Source organism: Equus przewalskii, chromosome 5 (genome assembly GCF_037783145.1).
Source record: "Equus przewalskii isolate Varuska chromosome 5, EquPr2, whole genome shotgun sequence".
Lineage (NCBI taxonomy): Eukaryota > Metazoa > Chordata > Mammalia > Perissodactyla > Equidae > Equus > Equus przewalskii.
The window spans coordinates 17,560,796-17,585,165 of NC_091835.1; the positions used below are offsets into that span (position 1 = coordinate 17,560,796).

The following is a 24,370-nucleotide window of genomic DNA, read 5'->3' on the forward strand; positions in this document are numbered from 1 at the left end:
GCGCCACTGGGCCAGCCCCAAGAAATCTTGGATTTTTGTCTATACAGCTGAGGACACTGGCAGCGGGCTGACTAGAGGTTTACAACCCAAGAATCACTTTAGGTGCTATATGGGGCACCTCCTGCGTCAAGCTGCTCCCGTCCTCTGCCCAGGCACAGATGGTACCGACTGGTGGCCGCTGGGCCTGTGGTAGGCAGAATGCCCCAGCTCTCCCTAAATACCCATGTCCTAATGCCTGGCACCTGTGCATGGGGCCTTATGTGGCAAAAGGGACTTTGTAGGTATGATTGAGTTAAGGACTTTGAGATGGGGGATTATCCTGGATTATCTGGTGGACCCAATATAATCACAGGCCTCTCTACACATGAAAGAAGGAGGCAGGAGCATCAGAATCAGAGAGAGAGGAGGAGATGCTACGCTGCTGGCTGAGAAGATGCAGGAGGGGCCAGGAGCCAAAGACGCAGGCAGCCTCTAGACGCTGTAAAAGGCAAGGGCATGGATTCGTCCCTAGAGCCTCTAGAAGGAGCGTGGTTCTTGATTTTAGCCGCCGTGACCCAATTTAGCCTTCTGACCTCCAGAGCTGTAAGATAATAAATCTGTATTGTTTTAAGCCACTAAATTTGTGGCAATTTGTCACAACAGCAATAGGAGACTACCACAGGGATAGATCCGGCCATACATGTGTTGTTGGACCTACGCAGCTTTGTTTTAAAATTCTGGAAATGTCACCTAAGAGCCCAGAGTCTTAGTTTCTCTTGGGGAAAAAAAAATCCTAACAATAGAAGATCTGGCAACCATTCTCCATATTTCTTGGTGACAGAAATCAGCTGGAGCTGTGCAGACGCTGCCTCCTTCAGACAGGGCGGGGGTTCCACACTATTCCATCGTCCACTTTACCGTCTGGCCACTTACCTTGCAGATAAGGATCAAAAAGTCATCTACATTCTACGTGAAAGAATGACCCTTGACTTGCTAAAATTTAAAAATGAAAAATCGGGCGGCAGGAACAGGAAGAAAAGGGAGCATGTTCACAAATGGAAACTTCTTTCTTATTTATCTTGGAGTTCATCACATAAATGCGAGCACAACCTACCGATCTACATGCACTGTAAGCTCTTAAAGCCTTAACCGCACGGTTTACCTGCAAAAGGTGGTCCCAGCAACGCGGAGATGCCGTTAGCACAGATGATGATGCCGTAGGCGTTGGCCAGGTGCTCAATCCCCACCAAGTCTTCAGTCACCACGGGCATCAGGGAGAAATAACCGCTGGAGAATCCTATCAGGGCACAGATGACTGCCAGGCCGGCGTAGGTGTGCATCAGTGGTAGAATAAAGATACTGAGGACCAGGGTGAAGTTGGCCATCAGGAAGACATTCCAAACGCTGATGCAAGGCAAGTCGGCCACAATGCCCAGGATCACCTTCCCGAAGATATGAACTATTGCTATAATGGAAGTCAGAGGGAAAACATCGTTTTGCTCCGATAAATTATACAAATCGACGATTTCTGGGAGGTGAATGAAAGGGATGACAAAGCTGCTGTATGCAAACAAAGCCCAGAAAATAAAGGCTACAAACATTCGATTAGTGAAGAGCGAGGCTGCCCCAAAATAGCCAGAGTACCAGTCGCGGAAGCCCTTCCTGACTCTCAGGGTCAGCTGGCTCACCGTCTTCAGAACCCGAAGGGCGCCCATGTTCTTTCTGAGCCCGGCCTTCTCTTGGCACGCCTGGGCTGCGAGGTCACTGAGAGTCTCCTCGTTCCCCGGCGGGTCCCCCTTCTCTTCTGCTCTGCTCACTGGTCCATTCGACTTAATAGATTCAGTGGAGGGAGCCGGGAGGACTTGTGGATGTCTCCCTCCTGGGTTGTTTCCATCTTTCCCAGGAGAGAGGGGCCTCATGAGCGCCCCACAAACACACAGGTTTAGGGAAACGGCGCCTTGGATGAACATTGCGTTCCGCCATCCGTACTCTGCGCACAGGTACTTCAGCAAAACCGTCATGAGGAACGCGCCAAAGCCCGTCCCCGTGGTGCTCAGTCCCTGCGCAAGGGCGCGCCTCTTCTGAAAGTACCTCCCCACCATGACCACGGCCGGCAGGTAAGCCATCCCGCTTCCAAAGCCTGCGCGGGAGGGAAGGGGAAGAAAAAGCACACAGCGTGACATAAATGGACATATCAGAATCTGCAACATTTAAAGATCATCTGCATTTCATTATATTAGTCTTTTTTTTTTTTAACAAAGAAATAATAATGATGGTCGAAAAGAAGCTCTGTGGGTAAGCACCAAAAGGGTCATCCGCCGAAGTTTCTAGTCCGTCACTTCTCCCAACAGGCTTTGCAGCACAGGTTACTCCAGCAGTAAAATAAGTCTGCATTCTCACATCAGATGAGCTCAAGGAAGACAGGGCTGTGTTCCTTTCAGCCTTGGTATGCTCGCCTGGCACTGCCCAGGACACGCAGTGTGCACGCAGAGGTTTGCTGCAAGAGTGAATGGATTCTGAGGACTCTGCTGTCAGTGCTAATTGCACTGAGTACCCGGAAAAGTATTTATGTACAAAGGGATGAGGAGCGACTGCAGACAATTTGCAGAAGCCTCAGGAATGGGCCAATTTGTTCACAGATTAATTGGAAGACTAAAAGGGGTTGTAATGTACCCATAAATATAGCAACTACTGGATGTCAAAACCACATAACACTTATTGGTATCCATGATTTTTAATTGTATCTTTCTTAGAAAATTGGAACAGTTTGTGATTGACGTGGACAAAATTAAAATGCTGGTGGGGGAGGTTGTGTGTGTTGGGGGCAGGGGTTTGGGGAACTTTCTGTACTTTCTGCTCGATTTTGCTGTGAACCTAAAACTGCTCTAAAAAATGGTCTATTAAAAAAATGAAATAAAATAAAATAAAATGTTGGTCAAGAGGTTGGGGATTGTGTTCTCAAATACTAGGTACAGACGGAGGGAAACCATATACCCCACCTCAGATGATCATGGGGCCCCGTCTGGACCTCCTGACATTAGGACAGCAGGGGGATAGTATGAAAGAGACTTGCCCAAGATCGATCCTCAAAGCTGAAGCCTCGCTAGTTCAGCATCATTGAATAGTTTCAGAATTACTTGAATTTGGAAGGGGACCAGAGCCATCACACGGGCAAATACAGTAACGATTACCACTGACTGAGTGCCGGTTATGTGCTAGTTGCTTACAGGCTTTGTCTGATTTAGTTTTCACAATAACCCCGAAAGCTATGCCTAATTTATAAAAGACGGGACTGGACCTCATGGAGATTGAAGTGCTTTCCCAAGGCCCCGATGCAGGTGAGTGGAGAATCTGGGTTGGAATTCAGACCCAACAGCACAGCCTGGTCCCCTTCCACGGCCACGCTGCCTCTCACCCTGTACTGCTCATCTCCCCGCCTGCCAGCAGGGAGCCACAAGAGGATTTGATTCAGCCGGAGTCTCTAAGATGATCCCCAAGAAGCAACCTGCCTCTTTTGTTTACCTTAGAGCAGTGATATTTACAGCAACTGTCAGAAGCCAACGATCCCCAACCAATCGCTCTTCAGGCGACGCCCTTGCTTTAAGAACAATTAAGCTGGCCTCTAAGCGACTCTCAGCAGAAGTGGGAGCAGGTCCCCACGCCTTAGTGAGGGAGGCCACATTGCCATAATTTGCATTATGGGAGAAATGAGCCCAAGAAAATGGCTATCCTTGATTTCGAACCAAACTCCGAATTAACCTTTATAACTTTTAAGTCCAAAAAAAGGCAGAAATCTCTCATTTCCTAATATTCAGGAGGTGGAGAAAAATAGTCAATAGTCTGTAAACCAGGCCTGCACCATGACAAGTTGTTTGACTTTCAATTACCTGGAATATCTGTATGCTGTTTGAGAAAATTAATATAATCCCGAAGATTTCAATGGCTAATAGGAATTTTGGGGACCTTGTGCCTTTACATAAGATGATTGTTTCTCTACTGGAATCTTCTTCCCCTCAGACAGATCTAGGGCCCAGGCCTCCATCTCCTGCTCATTTCTCACCTTCTCAACAAAGCCCATCTTGACGCCCCTATTTTAGAACACAACCCTCCCTCTGCCCACCGCTCCCCTCCCCAACCCTCTTAATCTGCTCTACTTTTCTGTTTTCCTGTAGTAAATGCTTAACCGTCTAATTTACTTGTTTATCGTGTGTTGTGGTTATGGTCTGACCCCTTCTCCCCTTTGCTGCACTATGAGCTCCATGAAGGCCAGGATCTTCTGCTGTGTGGTTCACTGACGTCTCTCTCCTAGTGCCTAGAACAGTGCCTGGCATAGAACAAAGGAATGAAATGAATGAAAGAAAGTTCTCGGGGAAGATAAAATGGTCCTATTTTGAAATAATAGCTACCTTTTTCATACAAGACTAATTTTACACTTCCAAGGTTAAGGCAGAAAGAAATTCAGCTTTTAAAATAAGTACACCGATTAGTATTTTGAAAAAATAGTTATTTGTCAAAGAACCAAGGAATTCTTCGATCTTAAATATTGCGGCACAGTATTATTGCCCTTATGATGGTATTGGGGGGTTGTATCGTAGAAAGAACTCAGCTGGCCTCAGGTGTAAATCGTGGCTCGGCTCCCCATAAGTACTGTGTGACCTTGATCACACAGTTGAACATGCCTAGTTTCAGCTCATTGGTAAAGCAAAGACAACACACCGTGCGGTATTGTGTGGTCCTGCTGTATATATATAAAGGTAATACACCTGTGTCATAGCACGGCTGTCAATTAACGTTACTTTCTTACCTCTTATAATAGGCCATTGGCTAATGAGACAGTTTAAATCAGATTCAAAATAAGTTTTTAAAAAACAGAATGGTTTGGGGCTGGCCCGGTGGCTCAGCGGTTAAGCGTGGCACATTCTGCGTCAGTGGCCCGGGGTTCACCGGTTCGGATCCCAGGTGTGGACATGGCACCGCTTGGCAAAAGCCATGCTGCGGTAGGCGTCCCACGTATAAAGTAGAGGAAGATGAGCATGGATGTTAGCTCAGGGCCAGTCTTCCTCAGCAAAAAGAGGAGGATTGGCAGTAGTTAGCTCGAGCTAATCTTTCTCAAAAAAAAAAAAAAACCCAGAACGGTTTAATGAATATCCCCATCATCCGGCTTCAATAGTTATCAACTCTTGACCAATCTTGTCCCTCCGCACCCCACACACTCCCTCCTCCATATTATTTTTTTTGCAAATATAATACATATTATATTTGAAGCGAACATATCCTCCATATTATATTTGAAGCAGATCCCGAATATATCATTTCACGTGCAGATATTTTAGTATGAATCTCTGAATAGAAGACTTCTTCAAACTGCATCATCATATCATTATCTTATTTGAAAAAATGAACAATTCTTTGAGATCATGAAATATCCAAAAGGGGTTCAAATTTCCAACTGTCTCATAAATGACTGTATTTGTAAAAAACTTGTTTAAATCAGGCTCCACATAAGGCCCACACATTGCTATTTGTTGATATATATTTTGTCTCTTAATTTCTCTCTTTTTTTTCCCTTGCAATTTACTTGTTGAGGAAACTAGGTCATTTGTCCTGTGAAATTTGTCATAATCTGGATTTTGACACAAAATAAGTTTAATTTTTTAGAAATTTGATTTGTCACTGACAATAACCAATATCCTAAATTTAATGTGGTTATGGATTTCTAAACAGCAGAATAAAATGACTAAAAGGAACAGAACTGAGGGACACAAGCATAAGAGTAGCATGAATTCTAACTTAGTTTGAATAATAAATGCTCTCATGTGTGAGAAAAAAGAAAACCCTGGGCCAAATGCTACAAGCATCTATTTCTCTGTTACACTATCCATGCCTCTAACAGCATTTCCCCTTCCTAATGTGAGCTTGTTACCCATAATCAGCACAATTATTAGAGGAGCTTATAGGACAGGCCTTGGGGATACTCAGACTCAAGTCCAGTGGTCAGGCAAGGCTCTGCTAATGTCCAGCCCTGTGCAGGGCCCTGGAGCAATTCTTCACCACAGTCAGGTTTAGAGGAGGAGCTTAGAGCCCAACAGGCTGCATAGGGGAAGGAGGTTCAGATGGGGAGAGAAAATCCTGTGGTCCTCGGTCAGCATGCATGGGGGAAAAGGTGTCTTCAGACGCCAGGTTGAAGAGAATGGGGCTCTGGCAAAGCTGAAGAAATTTGTCCAGACTCCCCTGGCTAAGTAAGATTGCTCAGACATTAATTTTCTGCTTAATAGGAGGACACTTCCACGCGATTTTAATTGCCTAGGTGTTAAGAAAAAAAAAGGTGTAAACAAATTTGCCTCAAATGCTTTTTGGAATGAAGAAGGTATACAATTAATAAAACAAATTAAATTGGACTCTGGCAGGGCTGTAAGGGGAGCTCTCACAAGAAACAGATGCTTGCATCTTGGACTGGAAGTAAACCTACTTTACTACTGAAGGAAGATTTCTCCCCCCACCCAGCAACTGCCCAGCCAATGAGAAATGCCACAGCTCAGCCAATGAGAAATGCCGCAGCTCAGCCAATGAGAAGTGCCACAGCTCAGCCAATGAGAAATGCCACAGCTCAGCCAATGAGAAATGCCACAGCTCAGCCAATTAGAAGTGCCATAGCTCAGCCAATGAGAAGCTGTTGCCACTCTGAACTGCTACTTTCCCCCAATGGATTTTCTTTTAGAATAGCCCCTCCCTACTCCCCCTTTTTCTCTATAAAAGCCACTCCCCACCTTTCTTTTCCAGATTTGCCTAGGGTTCGCCATAGCATGTGCATCCTGACTTGCAAGTCTTTTGGCCATTCCCAAATAAACTCATTTTGCGATAAAATAACAGGCAAGTTTGCTTTTTAAGTTGACAAAGGATATGAACAAAGTTTCTTTCAAACATAAATAGTACGGTGATATATATAACTCTCTCAACCACTTGCTTTTTGCAGTATATCTTTGCATCTAACTTTTTCTTTTCTATAAAGTGGGGGCTAGATTTCCACTTAGCTTCAATATGCCTCACTAATGACAGCTCAAAAGCATTTTGCATTTACAAGCTAACTGATTTAGCTGGAGTTTCCACTTAAATATAGTTATATATATATTTGTGGGGGAGGTGGATACATTTATTTTCAGAGACTTTCTTTGGGTTTTTCCTGTATAAAAAGAGCGAGTGATAAAGTGGCTCAACACTTTCCTTTCACCAGCTTCCTGGGTTTCTTCCTATTTCCTTGGATCCATAAATATTTGTTGAATAAATAAGTGGATGAATGAATCAATGAATGAATATGGAGATAATATTATCTGAGAATCAATAAGCAATTAACCGCAAAAATAAAATTCCATTTAAACAAAGAGTCTAACCATAGAAGTCTTAAAGTGATGAGAATAAATCTCAAGTTCCAGTTTTTAGGATCGAGTCATAGCCCATACAGTCAAACACCACCAGATCAAGTTGATAGGGGGCCCCACGTGTCTGCCCAGAGATTCCCGTGTGGCTCCTCGGTCTCAGCTGGGGTGTTTATTTCCTCACCCAGGACACAAATATCCCTGTGCTAGGTCTATTCATTGGACTGTCACAGGGAAAAGTTTCTGAAACACGCAGGGAAAACATCTTAAGTTGTTCTTTAAGACTGTCCTCAGGTCCTTCAGATCAATGGTTTTCAAACTGCGCCTTAAAGGATACGGAAGTGCTTTAGGTGTATGTGTGGATAGACGTACATTATAGAGAACCAACCCGTCGACTTCAGGGACAGTAGGTTTTTGTGTTCACCGTCTTCTGCTATCGTAAAGAGTATTCTTAAGCTAACAATGTAATAACAATGTTATGTTACATATAAAATAACAATCAGAGATCGGCTAATACCTACTGAGCACTTTTGTACTAAGTGTGTTATACAGATCATCTCACATAGTCATTTCAACAACCCTGTGAACGAGGCACTCTTAATTATCCCATTTTGCACATAAGGAAACCAAGGCACAAGCAGGTTAAGTAATTTGCCCAAAGTCATACAGAGAATAAGTGGGGAAAAAAAACCCCAGCAAGAAGTGCAAACTCTCATTCTAACACTGCTGCCGATGTGTCATTTATTGGGATTGTAACTCTGAACTCAAAGAAGTCAGGCTGGATCTGGTTCATTGAAATACAATTGTACAAGTAAGAAACGACTTATCTGTGTGACTTCTGCTACCTGTTGATAAAGGAAAATTATGGCTGGGAAGATATTTTGCAGAACGGATATGCAAACTGTGCTGCCTGGCAGCCAATTTTAACCTTTTCTCTGGGGACCAACACTGCACTCCACATTTGCTTCTTAGAGTCTCTGCACGTGTGTGGGTTTTGCTGCTGTTTCATTAATCTGAACAGGGCTGAAGGAGAAAATGATTACTCTGTGACTCACGCTCGATTCTGCAGTTATTAAATGAGAGAATTTATTAATTTCCTTATTATTTGGTCTGTTCACCTACGTCTGTATTACTGCCTCCTTTTCCTGTTCCTCATAAGAGAAAGGACTAGCACTTCGAACCAGGTATGGAAAATTTAATTAAATTCTATTAGGGAGGCGAAGTAGAGTTGTTAGGTTGTTTTCCCACACTTAACGAGTATTTAATATCTTATATTAAAAAGTATTTCCTGGAGGATAGGATGGGGTTGGGGTGGGTGGAGGAGACAAAAGGATAAAATATTTTAGGGGGTCTCTTTTTCCACAGTTAAATGCATTGCCTAAATGCCCAAGAAAAACATTTAAAATCAAGTTTAAAAAACTCAATATGCTTACCAGCTGTCACTCCAAAGGTAATAAAGAGATAATGCACATTCGCAGCGTAGGCGCTCAACACCCAGCCAAGCGAGTTCACCAGCCCTCCAACTATCGCAGTCCGGCGGCAGCCACAGGTGTTAATGAACAAGCCAATGAAAGGCCCTGTCACAGAACATCGAAAAAGGAATTGACTAATGGGGTTTTATTTTCATGCTTTCTTAGTAAATCCTGATATGAAGACAAAAAGTAAAACATTACTAGAGGTGTTAAATAAAATAAACAAGCTCCCCCCCATTGCTATGCAAAAAGCCTTTAGCAGGCAAAGACGGATTTCAATAATTTCACTGGACAGCAAGTTTCTAGGTTTTCAAGGAAGGCAGACCTGAAATAAACGGATAAATAAACTGGTTCATTCTCTTGTCTACAACAGAGGTCCTAAACTAGTGGTCTACGTCTCTGTTTGGCCTGCAGATGCATTTTCTTTACCCCAAACAAAGTTTAAAAAACATTTTGAATCAGTTGCTAACATTTAAAAATTAAGAGAATTCACAAAAAAATCCAGTAGTAGCACAGGATATCTTCCCGCACAGCCAAAATCAGCTGAAGCTGCCCAGCAGCTGATCCCTTCTGGCTGCATTGCGCCCTCACTCACTGCTGCACTCTCCACCCTGCCCTTTAGTCATATATCTGGCCCCCTGCCCTCATTGACATTACTTGTTTGGCTTCTGTACACATTTGAGTTTTTGACTCCAGACCTAAAGGGAGTACAGGAAGGGGGTTCTGAGGACTCCCACGCTTCAAGCAAGGAATCCAGAGCCTGTTTTCATGAGGACACCTAGATGGAAACCACATTGAAAAGAACTTGTCATTGCTTCATACATATTTCAGCCCCTGCTGACTCTCAGGCCCTGACTGGACCCACTTGGGACACTGTGTGGAGCTTCAGCAACACATTTGGTTGTGTGAAATGTGCCAGTACCCCCAGCAGCGCCGTATCATGTGATACGCATTCTGATTGCTTACTTTACTAGGATGCTCTAGTTTTTGTCAACCTTCTTTGTTTTCTTCTTCATTTGGGGGTAATTTCTGATGTCACTGAAGGTAAATACTTGTCTCGTGATCAATGATTCCTTGTCTAAATAGCAATCCAGACTTCAGCCATTCAGTATGAGGCTGTACTCAACATTCAGTAAGATGGCGCATTTTCAACATTGTCTTATTTTTGATTGTTATTACTTTACATAATTATGAAACCCCATATTCAGGTGGGACTATTTCAGGTTAACTTGTTGGACTCTAAGGAGCTTCCCTTTCTAGCCCAAACTGATAGAAAACTTTCCTGTAACGTTCCAACTATATTCATGTGCAAATTTGGGTACGTAATCTGCTAAGAGTCTTTTCTTTAGTCTAATCATTTTGAGAAAGCGGAATCCTAAAAATTATGAAGGCAAAGACTTATTCATTTAATTAACCGTGTCGCATTACAGAAAATAATTCAGTAGATAATAGTTATATATATTATAAAATAAGCACATTTATAAATAATACTGTTATATATATTATAAAATAAGCACATTTATAAATAATATATAAACTAAGCACATTGATAGAAACACCTGAGGGAATTATTGGGGGCAACTGAAATTCAGAAACCATGCATTGAAGATATTTCCTTAGTTTCTTTACAGGTATTTTTATTTTTCTAAACCCATGGTTACTCCACTACTCGAATCTGAGATGAGTGGATAAAAAAGAGAAAAATGCATGGCTCATCAGTTTGCTGTTAATAGGCCTTATAAGATATGAAAGGTCAACAGATCACAGTGCAGTAGCACGATCATATTTTCCACGTTACAGAAAGGGCCCACAAGCAAGTTTTTCTGCAATAGTGCATGTTTATGAAACATCAAATTAAGAAAGGATTTGAGGAAAATGGGGGAAATTCCCGAGTAAGGGCAGATATTCGTGTCTGCAGGAATGTCACATATCAAAAAGAGTATTAATTGCTTTCCTGATGAGAACATTCGGTTGATAGTGCTGTCTGGCTTCTAGTTCAACAACTCCTGCCCAGTCGTGCTGGAGCTTCAGGCATTTACGATTCGCAGACGGACAAAGTCAGCCCCGGAAATGCTGTGACTCCTCCATAGTTACAAAATACAGATATGTCAAAAAAAGGAAGTCAGAGCCAAGCTTTCTGGCTCTGTTTCACTTTCAACCATTGTTTACTGATGGTCAGTTGGCATCTCCAAGAGCGAACTGCCATTTCAACAAAATGAAAAGAACTCCCCACACGGTCTAAGGCGAGGGGGAAAATAAGATTGAGGTACGGTCCTTTGGCTGTGATGCCCACTTTTGTAGAGGAATTCAATGTTTTGGAATGAGGTTATACACATTCTCAGACTTTCTCCTCTTCGGAAGGAATCTGAGTCTTGCCCCATTTCCCACATAATATAGTGTCACGTTGGCGCAGGGACACCCTGAGGAAGTCATAATTTCTTGCCCATCCCAGTCTCTCATAGGTTGAAAACAGGTCAGGTGAGGAGAGAAATAATCGGAGGTGAGCCTTGGCATACAGTCCTGGAGGAAAGTAGGTGGTTTATCAAACTCCCGGTCTCTTGGAGTAACTCCTCACTGTGATAAGAAGTTAGAGTAAGAGGTTAGTTAGGCTCCTAACCTCTACGTCAATGGCTCTCTGCCCTGGCTGAACACGGAAGTCACTTAGGAGCCTCAAAAAAAAAATCCTGATGCTTAGGTCCATCCCAAGAGAGTCTGATTTAATTGTCCAGGTGCAGCCCAAGTGGCAGGGTTTGGAACAGCTCCCCAGGTGGATCTGATGTACAGCTAGGGTTGACAACCACTCAACTCTCATCTACCTGGCAAGCAAGTAACCTTCTGCAGCCTATAAATTCCCCTAACAGCATGGCTTCCACCAAGAATTACTCCAAGAGCGATCACAAAGGCTGCTGCAGCTACCACTGAGCTGATTACATTTTGTGAAAAATCGGGACCTTCTGCAGGAAACGAGCAAAAATCCATGCTAGCAAAGAATGAAACAAGAATGAAATTATTGAATTGCCCACGTACAAGTCATTGCCCAAGAGAGAGATGGCTTTCAACTCCGTAACACAGTTCATGGATTTTTTTCAACTTAAAAGAGGTAACCCAAAGGTGCTCACAACACTTCAAAAATGAAAACAATTTACATTTATTCACTTCAAACATATTTTCAGTTCCATTTGATGTAGTGGCAGGCACTGTGGTATAGTGGACACAATTTTGAAGCCCAACGGACCAGGCGTGAAGCCTGTCCTCCACTTACTGACTGTTCAACCTTCAGTAAGTTACTTAATGTCTCTGAGCCTTGCATGTTCTTCCTCTGTCAGCTAGACATGATGGTCTAGCCTGCAGTGTTGCTTTAGGGTCAAACGAGATCACATACATAACATGCACTTAGCATGTTGTGAGTGTTCACTCGAGGAGAGCTGTTCCTGCTGGCTTCTCGTTGGAAAATCACCCAACATATCTGCGGCCACCCCGTACCAGGCAGCTTAAGATAATGGACAGCAATTTAGGGTGACGACAGGCATAATAAAAGACCTTTCATTTATATAACTATGGGCCTTGCTGTGTTATGATTTCTCAGCCCCAAGATAAAAGATGTTGATCTGGCAGGCGCCTTTCCCCTAGAAAGTTCAGTCTACAGACAGAGAGTCCACTGTCTGGCATTTAAGGACTCTCAAACAGAATTCCAAATACACAGTTATCTCCCAATTAAATTAGAGACGACAATCACATTTCACCATCATTAGGAGTTCGGTGTTCTTATTTTGGGGATCATCTTCAAAACCATATCCGATAATTTCAAGGCTGGTTTCCATTGCATATTTCTGTAGAACTCATGAAACACATAATGATCTCTAAGACAAACTTATAGGATGGTTTGGAAAATATGGGGACATTTTATATCCTGGCCTTTTTCTTTTTTGTTGCAGGCACACACTTCCTAGTTTGAATCTGTAAGTGTTTTGTTCTATCCCTTAAACATTTATTTTTAAAAAGGTAAGAAGGGGCCAGCCCTGTCGCCTAGTGGTTAAGTTCAGCATGCTCTGCTTTGGTGGCCCAGGTTCAGTTCCTGGGTGCAGACCTACACCACTTGTCAGAAGCCATGCTGTGGCGGCGACCCACATACAAAATAGAGGACGATTGGTACAGATGTTAAGCTCACTCCAAATCTTCCTCAAACAAAAAGAGGAAGATTGGCAACAGATGTGAGCTCAGGACGAATCTTCCTCAGCAAAAAAAAAAAAAAGAAAGAAACCTGGATTTTAATGGCTTACAGAGAAGGTAGGATTGCAACAAACATAAAACTACACATTCCCTACACTGAAGTACACCTACCTGCACTTTTCATATGACAAACAGTCCTAGTTTATCAAGGCCAACGCAGGGTCGAAGGAGTCAGTTCATTAATGTTATAGGCAAAAATGATTTATCAACAATTCTCTCACACACATAATGGTGCCCTTATTTAATTTTAAAACTAGATCAGTATTAATTCCCTTTGATAAATACCAGCCCCACATCTTGAGAAATAACACTCTGTCCTTGTTTTTTATCATTAGTATCACCGCTGTTATTAATGCTGCATGGATTATCCAAAATCACATTGATTGAAAGCCAGCCAAGATCAACACATCTCTGAAGTGGATTCAAGCAACTCGTTACTAATGTGGAAATCGCTGAAAAGGCACAGTCTCCATCAAACACACACATGCCTGTCATAGATACACGCTCACAAAACCAGAGAAAGATCTGAGGCCATTTATGTTTCCTCTACAAAATATTTCACAACTAGTTTAAATGAAAAAAAATAGATATAAAAGTATGGTTTTTTACTTTCAAGTGAAGCAACTGAACAGCATGATGGTACAGTGGTATTATCTCACAGGATTTTTAAGAGAATTAAATAAAATTAGATGAGATAATATAAGGGAAAGCTCATGGTATATAATAAATGCTTATTAAATATTAGTTGACAGAGAATGTTGTTTAGTTCCCAAACTGAAACACATTAGCCATAATGACATATTATATTTATAATAACTTTCTGATTTAGTATCTCTGACTGGCTAAGAGTTGGTTTCATAGATTGCTGTGTGGTGAGGTTTAACTAGAAAATACAAAAATATATTATTATTCCTTCCTGTTAGCTGTATCAGTAACCTTTCTATGAACAGGTTGATAGATTTTTCAATAACATATGATCAATATTTGAACTTAAAAACATTAGAACTCTGAAATAAGATTCTTACTTGACTTTTCTAGTGTTTTCTCTAAAATTTTTATGTTTCTAAAATTATTCATAAATGTTAAATAAACAGATTTGTAATGATAGATAATGAATTATAACAGTTAAGAAAACCGAGTTTGGGGCAAAAGAGAGTTTTTTAAATGATCAGTTTTTAAAATACTCTAAATGTTTACAATATCCAAATAGTAATACACAAAAGGACAAATATTGTATGATTCCACCTATATGAGGTCCTTAGAGCAGTTAAATTCATGGAGACAGAAAGCAGATTGGTGGTGGCCAGGGGCTGGGGGAAGTGGGAATGCGGAGTTATTGTTTTGTGGGTGCAGAGTTTCAGTCTGGGAAGATGAAAAAGTTATGGCGATGAATGGTGGTGATGAATGTACTCAATGGCACCGAACTTTATATCTAAAAAATGGTTAAAATGGTAAACTTTATGTTATGTCTATTTTACCACAATAAAAAAATAGTAACATCACTAACATCTAATTTTTCAACAATATAAAACACGATCTACAGCAGGGAACTGTCATGTCATAATTATTCAGTTTTACAACAGGTCACACGCGAACATACCCACGATCAAGGTGATGCCCATGCTAAGGGAGCTGACCCAGGCAGTCAGGCCGCGGCTCTGATGGAATTCTTCAAGCCATTCTACATTGAGGACTCCCAGAGCCATCTGCGAGCCCATGATGAGGATGTGCACAAAGAACGAGGAAAGGACCATCATCCACGCCCAACCACCATCAATGTTCGGGTGGGGTTTAAGCGTCTTCTTATCTTTGGGGTCATCTTCAAAATCATATCCAATATCTTCATGGCTTGTATACATTTTTCAAGATTTTCTGAAATACATAGGACAAATCATTTCATTGAACATCACAACAAAAAATATCTTCATCTTCTTTGGACAGCTCTACCTCCCCATCATAACCAAAGTGGCCCCATGATCACATTGGAACTTTGGATTAATCTTTGTCATCATGCAGATTTGGGAACATTCCTCACTTTTTCACAGGACCAGTGCTTTTATGAAACCTGTTTCACTTTTACAGTCATCCTATATGTAAGTATTATGATCCCTGTTTTAAAGAAATGGAAACAGACTCAGTGAGGTGAAGGGCCTTTCCCGAGGTCCCACGGACAGGAAGTAGTGTGGCTCGACAGGAACCTGGGAACTGACCCCAGCAATTCCAGACTCCAAAGCCCATGCTGTGTCCCTTATTGAGATGGATACTGACAGGCGACAACAAAGATGTCAGAGAAGGAAGACACTTGTCCTTAGGCAGCCTTCCAGGGTAGCTTCACTTTGGTGGGGCCCCCGGCAGAGCGTCTGATTCTCAGTTTTGTGGGTCCAGGTGTTCAATTTTCAGTACAGCCAGAGTGAATTAGCTTCAGGGGACTGACTCATACGAACCCAACTCAGGAAAGACTGATAAAGTAGAAGGCCAGGGGCTGGCCCCGTGGCTGAGTGGTTAAGTTCGCACACTCTGCTGCAGACAGCCCAGTGTTTCATTGGTTCGAATCCTGGGCGCGGACATGGCACTGCTCATCAAACCACACTGAGGCAGCGTCCCACATGCCACAACTAGAAGGACCCACAACGAAGAATACACAACTATGTACCAGGGGGCTTTGGGGAGAAAAAGGAAAAAATAAATAAATAAATAAAATCCTTAAAGTAGAAGGCCAATTTATTATTTTTACAATGGGAGATACAACTTTCTAATAACAGTGGTAGTTATGTTTGATATACAAGACACCCACATCCATTCCCACTATTTACCTGGGAAAAGTAATGAGTTACTAGAAAATTGTTTGGAAAATAGGAAATCAGATGAAAAGAATTTGGATACTACAGTAACGTCCAGGTTACTAAGTGAGGTTCCTGGGGAGCTAGAAGCTGGATCATGCCTGGGTGCCAAATAAGGAACCTGGAGTTTTATCTTGTACATAATAAACAGCCAGCGGCTGAATGTGCACAAGGAAGAAACGTGATGAGGCCTGTGCTTTGCAAAGCGCCATCTCTCAGGATGTGCGCGCAAGAGGAGAGAGGCTGGATGGACCCAGACGGGGGATAATGCCAGGTTAGGGGAGGACTCCGGTTTCGTTTCTTATTTTTTAGGATGAGAATTAAGTGTGTGCATAAGAATTGACGATAAGGAGCAGAAGAGGGAGAGAGAGAGGATGACTCATCCTAGAAGGGTGGGACAGAGTTGGTCTAGATTAGGAGGAGCCACCCATCCTCTGAGACTGGAGGAAGCAGGGGCTGGATGGAGGTAAGATGGTAAGTAGTGAGATGGAAAGTTATACCTGTTGGTCTAATTTTGTTGGCGAGGTAGGAAGCTAGATCATTGGCTGAGAATGCGGAGGAGGGTGGTTACAGAGGGGCCTCAGTGTTCAGGATAATGGAAGAGATTGTTGCCTACAAGTGGAAATGATTGTTGGGAAGTTCCAAAGGTGGAGCTGAGCCCTGCAGGCCCATGGGCAGTGGAGTCCCACGGACAGAGTGATGGGAGCACTGTGCCCCAGAAGCAGGCAATCAGGTGGAGCATCGTCAGTAGAGAACTTTAAAACAAGAAAAAATGCTTAAAAGTTGGTCTGCTTTTTTTTTCTGGAACTTTAGCCCTGAGCTAACATCTGCTGCCAGCCCTCCTCTTTTTGCTGAGGAAGACTGGTCCTGAGCTAACATCCATGCCCATCTTCCTCTCCTTTATATGTGGGACGCCTACCACAGCATGGCTTGACAAGCGGTGCCACGTCTGCACCCGGGATCTGAACCGGTGAACCCCAGACCGCCAAGAAGCAGAACGTGTGCACTTAACCGCTGCACCACCAGGCCGGTCCCGGTCTGCTCTTTTATGATCACCATGTGCCAGCAATTCTAGACAATGTCACTAATACTCCTCTCCAAAAAATATCTTCTGCTGGTCAAAGTTCCAAACAATTATGTTTTAATGTTATCCCTGTAAATTTCAAATCAGCATGCTTTTACTACTCATCCTTTCGTAAATATTGTGTTCTACACGGAAGTTATTTCAGGAGAACTCCTGCTTACACTTACAGTTGACCCTGACGTGCTTGTGGCCGCAGCTCCATGCAGTTGTTCGGAGAGTAAGTTCCTAAGAGCTCAGAATTGCTGGAGCTCATCTCCGCTCACTTTGGGTCTGCAGCCTCTGTGGTGCCACACACATCACTGCTTTTAGCAAGACATTCCAGATGGACTGTGACAGCGCACTTATCATAGAGACGAAGACCCAGAACTCGAGGTACTTCATTTCTGTCACTCTGGGTGCCCACTTGGAGATTGTACTTTTTTTTTTCTGTTGCCAAACTTCCGCTTTTTTTGTTTTTTTGGTTTTTTTTGCTTGAGGAAGATTAGCCCTGAGCTAACATCTCTGACGATCTTCCTCCACTTTATATGTGGGTCGCTGCTACAGCATGGCTGATTGGTGGTTCACACTCAGAATCTGAACCTGCGAACCAGGGCTGCCTGCCGAAGCGGAGTGCCACAGGGGCTGGCCCCAGAGATTGTATTTTTGTTTAAAATTTAAAATCCTGAAAGAGAGTGCAAGACTGCGAGGTGCAAACCTTTGGTTTGGAAAGTGAAGTCTGTAGTGAATACATGAAATGTTTTATTCAATTTGAATAATGTGTTTAAAATGGAAACTTATCCTGTTTTCCATTAATCGTCTTAAAATAGAAAAACAAGTAAGAAAATAATGATAACCACTGATCATTACATATGATTATCACTGACAATAATGTTGTTGCACTAGAGGAAGATGGTGTAAAAAATGACCCCAAATACACCGGGAACACCTCCAACTGTGGGGCTTCTTTCTCAGCAGTGCTCTCATGTGGATGCGGAGGACAGACACGCAGATTCTGGCCCGTTGTACAGTGCCCGCAGCCTCCTTCTGTACACCCCCGAGCTAAGAATTGTGTTTACCTTTTTAAAGGCTATGTGGCCCACAAAACCTAAAATACATGCTCTCTGACTCTTTATAGGAAACGTTTTCTGATCCCTGGACCAGAGCATTGGTTCTGGCTAAGAGCGTATTGGGAAGAAATGGGCGCCGAGGAACCAGGATGCCAGTGGAAGAGCAATTTAATGGATCTGTCCTGAGGCTCATCTTGATTTTTCCTCTCTCTCATACTTCATTGTTGTTATTATTTTTATCTTTTAAATGATTCTTTCTCCTAAATAGCCATCTGGTTCTCAACCACTACACTTCCCGCCCACAGTGCTGCTCTCTGCCTGGGTCCTTTCCACCTCTCTATTATCCAGACTGCTGGGAGCGATAAAATGTATCTCGCCCTGTAATTTCCCCACCATGTCAGTTATCTTTAGAATCAAGTCCAAACTTCCCCTCGTCACTGCATTCTCCTCTCGTGTTATCTGTGGCCCCTCCATCCCTTGTCCCATCGCCCACCTTCGCACCTTCTCTTCTCCCCTCTTTTGGGACCACATCTCTCTCCTTCTAATCTCCTGGTCCTCTTCTGCTCATCCTTCAAGATTCAACTAATCTGTAATAGGAAAACCTTGAAATAGCGAGAAAACGCCCCCCCCAAAAACATCTCTTATATTCAACATTAGAGTACGTGCTCAATCAATCAATCATAGCACAGCCGTGCAATGCAAGTCCACCGTCAAGAATAAAATCATACAAAGCTCCTTGAAGATATGGCAAAAAGGTCACACCAAGGTGTGAATTATACATAGTGGTTACAAAATGGGATATGTGCAGTAATCCCTTTGTTGTTGTTTTATTCCTAAAGATTGGCACCTGAGCTAACATCTGTTGCCAATCGTCTTTTATTTTTCCTTCTTCTTTTCCCTAAAGCCCCCCAGTACATAGTTGTATATCTTAGTTGTGAGAGCCTCTGGTTGTGCTGTGTGGGACGCTGCCTCAGCATGGCCTGATGAGTGGTGCCATGTCCACACCCAGGAGCCAAACCAGCGAAACCCCCAGTTGCCGAAGCAGAGTGCGCCAACTTAACCACTCGGCCACAGGGCTAGCCCCTGTTGCTGTTTTTAAAAACACGTAACCATAGGAAAAAAGACTGGAGTCAAACAAAGAAAAACGATGGAGATTATTCTTTGGATGATGGTCTCAGAAGTAATTTTCCCACCTTTTTATTTATCTTATTGGTAAAAAAAAAAATCTAAATAAACATACACTAACTTTGTTATAAGAAAATAAAGTTCCCTCTCTCTATGTTTTAAACATCATCTGGATCAGCTTCTTGCCTCCAGTAGATTAGTGGCTAAATTGTAAAAGAGAAAAAAAGAAGAGGAGCCACTTCTCTTGAGAAGTCTAGTCTGCAGTGGGCTCGAGGCTTGTGTGTGCATCGGCCACCACCCTTTTTTCCCCCAACAAGAGGACAGCCTGCCGGGGGATAGAAAGGGATGGGGCAGCCCTTGCTTTCCAAAGCTCACAGCCCAGAAAAGAGCAGCACCGTCAGCAGCACTAAGAGGATGAACCTGGAAAGGCTTCAGAAGAGGTGTTTGGTGCTCTCTTCCTCCACCCTAGGTAGTCATATGCAAAACTAGGATAATTTCCAAGGAGCCAGAAAGAAGAGAGCCAGGCAGCTTGGCAAGGGGTGCGACTTGCCCATGTGAGTAATAATGACATCATTTTATAATCCATGGGACAATGCTCCACTATGTTTAAAGATTTTATTTTTTTTTTCCTTTTTCTCTCCAGAGCCCCCCAGTACATAGTTGTATATTTTTAGTTGTGGGTCCTTCTAGTTGTGGCATGTAGGACGCCACCTCGACATGGCCTGATGAGCAGCGCCATGTCCGTGCGCAGGATCCGAACTGGCGAAACCCTGGGCCGCCCAAGCAGAGCGCGCGAACTTAACCACTCGGCCTCGAGGCCGGCCCCTCTGCTATCTTTAAGCAGATAAACAACACAACTTGGCATTTTCCTCAAGTCCATCTACATCCAAGAAAGCTTCTGAAATAATAACACAAAAGTTTTGGTTTTTCAACCCATGAGTTGAAATAGTAAGCATTTTTCTTAGCAATGTTAAGAACTTTATATTCCTACTGAATTATTTATTTTGTGGGTTAAGAGATGCAGTTGCTATTGAACTGCTCTCGAAATATGAATATTTATTCATAAAAAAATGACGTTGAATAGCTTTTAATGGACAAGTTTTATTCAAAAGGCGCAACCGTGCCTGTAGAATACAGTACCAGATGGAGAGCACTGGCGGGGGTGGGTGACCAGAAGTTCCATCAGGTCCCCAGGGGGTCCCTAAAGATCTACCACGAAATAGAATCATCTGCAGGTCACATGGAAATCTCTCGAAAAGTAATTCCTGTTTTGACTAATCGCAGTTAACTTATTGGCCAACCAGATTAACTAAAATAAACAATATACAACAGAAAAAGAAATGTCTGTTCCCTCCACCCCCAAGTTTGCTTTTAGCCTTTATATAATTGCAAGATACAAAATAATCATTTGGGTATTATAATCCCACACTGCATCTGGGGAATGAGAGGGAGGATCGGGAGAGGGTTTCTGGGCCCCTCCACCCCAGGCTCCAAGTCTTTCTCCATCATACGCCTGCTCGCTCCCCCGCCGTCTCCACATCCTGACGCACGTGTGGTGCACGGGGGTAAACAGAGGCAGTGAGCGTGGAACTTCTGCTAAGGATCAATGTGTAAAATGTAACCCATTCAAGGCTCGCCTGTTGGAAGCTCAGCACGTAACATTAGGGCCTCGACCTGAAGAAGGTGGAGAAAGGAAATGGGTGGACTATGGGTCCAACAGCCAACCTTCCATTCTCCCCAAATCTGAGTCCATAAACGGTGAAAAAAGAAATCACAAATGGAGTGAAATGAACTAACTCAGGTAGGCTATGAAGTGGAGGCTAGCTGCATATTTACCTGCTAACAGGCAGAAGCGAAAATAACGTAGAGCCTACTGGAGTGTATCAGAGGTTAAAACTAAATTTAATTTTCCACAGTTCTATTATGGGAGTGAGTTTTATAAGCAAGCTGTTCCTTTTTAATTTGGCTATTGTAATTATGTTAGCATGTGGTGAGCTCTTTATAAATGAGAAGCAAACGGGAAAACGGCAAAACTCAAATTACAATCCTCCCCAAGTGCGGACCGGGCACGTTGGTAGCAGGCTCTTCATCAGACGCAGGCGTAGTGGGTCCACCTTTAACTTGGCTCTGTAGATACTTTTGCCCTCTGGACCCGGGGTGCACAGGAAATCTTGGGCCCTTAGAGGGCGCACTCGAGGCCAACGGGCTGAGGAGGTTGGAGCAGCGAAGGTTAGAGCGAGCCCAGCTAGTGCAGAGACAGCGCAGGAGTAACCTGGACCTCCAGCCGGGTCCACGCTGTATTGGGGGGGATAAACCTATAGATGCCTTCCAGGGGTCAGGGACTGTGCTGGGGCCTTCTCCACAACGATCCTGTCCAGTTGGTATTAATGTCCCATTTCACAGATGGGGAAACCGAGGTTATTTGTCGAATGGAGCCAACAAAGCTTAGGGAGGTCAAATTAGCAGGTGGTGGAGCCAAAATTTGAACGCAGTCCTGAGAGATTCCAAAGACTGTTTTATCCCCTCCTTCCCCCCAACTAATATACTTTCTCTGTCTCTGTCTCTCTCTCACACACACACACGCGCGCGCGCGCGCCAGATAAGGCGAAAAGGAATCTTTCTAATCCCCAATAATAACTCTCACTCATCCTTGCTAATGAGCCTGAATCAACTTTTCCGCGGAATGAAACGGCCTAATTGGTAAGCAGAGTTGAGCCCCTAAAACATCCTCAATGGCCTTGGTGGCGTTTGGCTCCGAAATGGCCGCCCCGGGTCCCTCGCCCCATTTCTGTTCTCCCCTTTCGTCCCTGGAGGAGGCTTGATCAGAACCGCTACGGGGGGAACAGCATCTGCACGCCCGAGTCTCGTCCCCGCGGGGTCCGGCCTCCGCGCCCCAGCCTGAGCTCCCGCCCCCGCTGGCCCAGGGCACCCTCCCGGGCGCTCCGTTCTCCCCTTTTCCCCCGCACCCCGAGACTTCCCCTCCTGGGCACCCCGCGTCCCCTGGCGCGCTCGGAACCCGCCAGTTCTGCGGGGAAGAGGGGCCGATCGCAGTCCCGGACGCCTGCGCGGGGAGGCATCTCGCACCCCTAAACGTCCCCTAGCCGCAGCCTCCCAGTCTCCCCCTCTCGACCTCATCACTGGCTAGTTCGAGTCCCACTGGGGCCATGAGAGTAGGAGGGGAGCGAGGCTGGACGCGGGGCAGTGCGCGCCTCTCCGACCGGGCGGGGTTCCGAGGGGCGCCGTGCGCCCTGGATGACGCGCGCGGGGCCCTGGCCGCCGTGGGAGCTAGGTGAGCGTCCCCACGCTCCGCCCTGGACCGCGGTTGCCCCGCCCGTCCTGAGGCGGCCTCGCCCGCAGCTTGGGGGCTCCCCGGCGGGCGGCCTTGGGGCGACCACCGCACCTCGGCGCAGCCCTGCCCGCGACCGCCAGGACTGCCTTCCCCGACCCTGCCCTGGGCCCGCGCCGCCCCTTCCCCAGCGTCTGGGTGCAGCGGCCACCCGTAGTCCAAGATGCCCGCGGCGCCGCCGCATCCCCCGGGCCCGCCGGCGCCCGCGGCCTCGGGATACTCACCGTCCGCAGCCCCAGGGGCTGAGGCCTCACTCGGCTCCTGGCCTCGATCCCCGAACTTGCTGTTTCCCTCGGAGCCCCCTGAGCGGCAGGGCGTCGAGATCTGTTGCAATGTCGCCTGTCATCCTGGAGATGCCGGTGCCTGCGGCTCGGCGCTCCGCCCGGCTCCGTGCGCCGGGTGCGGCGCTCCCGGGCTCCTCGGTCCCTCGCTGCCCGGCCGGGAGTGCGTTTTGTGGAGCTTCGAGCTCGAGGCCCCAGTCCGCGTTGGCTTTAAAAAGGGTCCGTTTGGAGGTGCCGGAACCTAAGCTGAGCTTCCTTCCAATCGATGCAATTTCAAATCCCCACGCTCCTTCATTCCTATACCGGCTAATTCTGGTTTGGCAGAAAAAAAAATTGCAGTCACCTCACGCGCACACTCTGGTGGCCGGTTGAAGTTTACAGCGGTGGCTGAGATTCGCTCACGTTCTGCAGCTTTATCGCTGGGGGAGAGGGCCTGAAACCTAACCCCAGCTGCAGGTGAAAACAGAAGTGTCTTCCATTTCTCTGAGATAAGAGAGAAGCGAGGAAAAAGACCCTTAGCCGAGTCTGGGGCGCAAAATATGGCAGTTTGTAGATAAAACAGCTGCGCTGTTTTATTCTTGCAATATTCTTGGCCAAAGAGGACTGAAAATGCATTATCCTTGGTCCCATCCTGGGTCCCACCCCTGTGCTCTTTCTCTGGTATTTGATTGTTGACTGTTACCTTCGTGGGCACCAGGCACACGTTTCATTTCCACGTGTACCTACCCTGTTCGCAGCATAATGCTTTGCCCTTGGAACGTGTTCAAGGTTTACTAGCGAAGGTGTGAATAAATGAAGCCAGGGCTTTTTTTTTTTTTTTTTTTTTTTACCGCACCTGAAGGATTTTGTAGTAGTTTTCCATTGCTATTGTAATAAATAACCACAAACTTAGTGGCTGAAAACGACACGGATTTATTATCTTACAGTCCTGGAAGTCAGAAGTCTGAAATGGGTCTTACTGGGCTAAAATCGAGGTGTTGGCATGGGTGTGTTCCTTCTGGAAGCTCGAGAGGAGTGCCACCAGCTTGTAGAGGGTACCCACATTCCTTGGTTCATGGCCACTTCCTGTCTTTGAAGCCAGCAATGCTGTGGGATTTTCATATAGTCATATCACCTCTCCCACTTTTAAGGGTCCTTGGAACTACATTGGGCCCACCTAGTAGTAATTAGATTATTAGATAATCCAAGTATCTCCCTGTTTTAAATTCAGCTGATTAGCAATCTTAATTCCACCTGCAATCTTAATTCCTCTTTTGCCGGGTAAGGTAATGCATTCACAGTTTCCAGGAATGAGGATGTGGACATCTTTGGAGGACCATTATTCTGTCCATCACAGATTTCTTTCTTTCTTCATTCTTTTTATTCTTCCTTCATTTCTTGTTTCTTTTTTACAAAAAAAGAATATCCACATGTATTTCACATTGCCGTTTCTTACATCAAATCTGGATTAAGAAGTAACTGAGAACATTGTGAGAAGTGGCAGTTAAGTGAGGACATTTTGGTGAGGCAATAGGCTTATGTGGTCCAAATATTTCACTTTTGCTAATCAGACATGAACAAATGGATGGCTAGTATTCCCTCGGGCTGTCCTTCT

General features: G+C 44.6%; 1 protein-coding gene across 1 annotated transcript in view; it reads right to left on the reverse strand.

The window, feature by feature from the left end:
- SLC16A14 (solute carrier family 16 member 14) overlaps window positions 1-23,435 on the reverse strand; it is a 32,557-nt gene extending 9,122 nt beyond the window's left edge. The window contains exons 1-4 of the mRNA XM_008507196.2: window positions 22,720-23,435; window positions 14,655-14,926; window positions 8,786-8,929; window positions 1,142-2,119 (exon numbers count right to left, since the gene is read on the reverse strand). Coding sequence (XP_008505418.2) covers window positions 1,142-2,119; window positions 8,786-8,929; window positions 14,655-14,913 — 1,381 coding nt within the window. The 5' untranslated portion in view covers window positions 14,914-14,926; window positions 22,720-23,435. The remainder of the gene's footprint in view (window positions 1-1,141; window positions 2,120-8,785; window positions 8,930-14,654; window positions 14,927-22,719) is intronic.
- Between the last annotated feature and the right edge of the window lie 935 nt (window positions 23,436-24,370).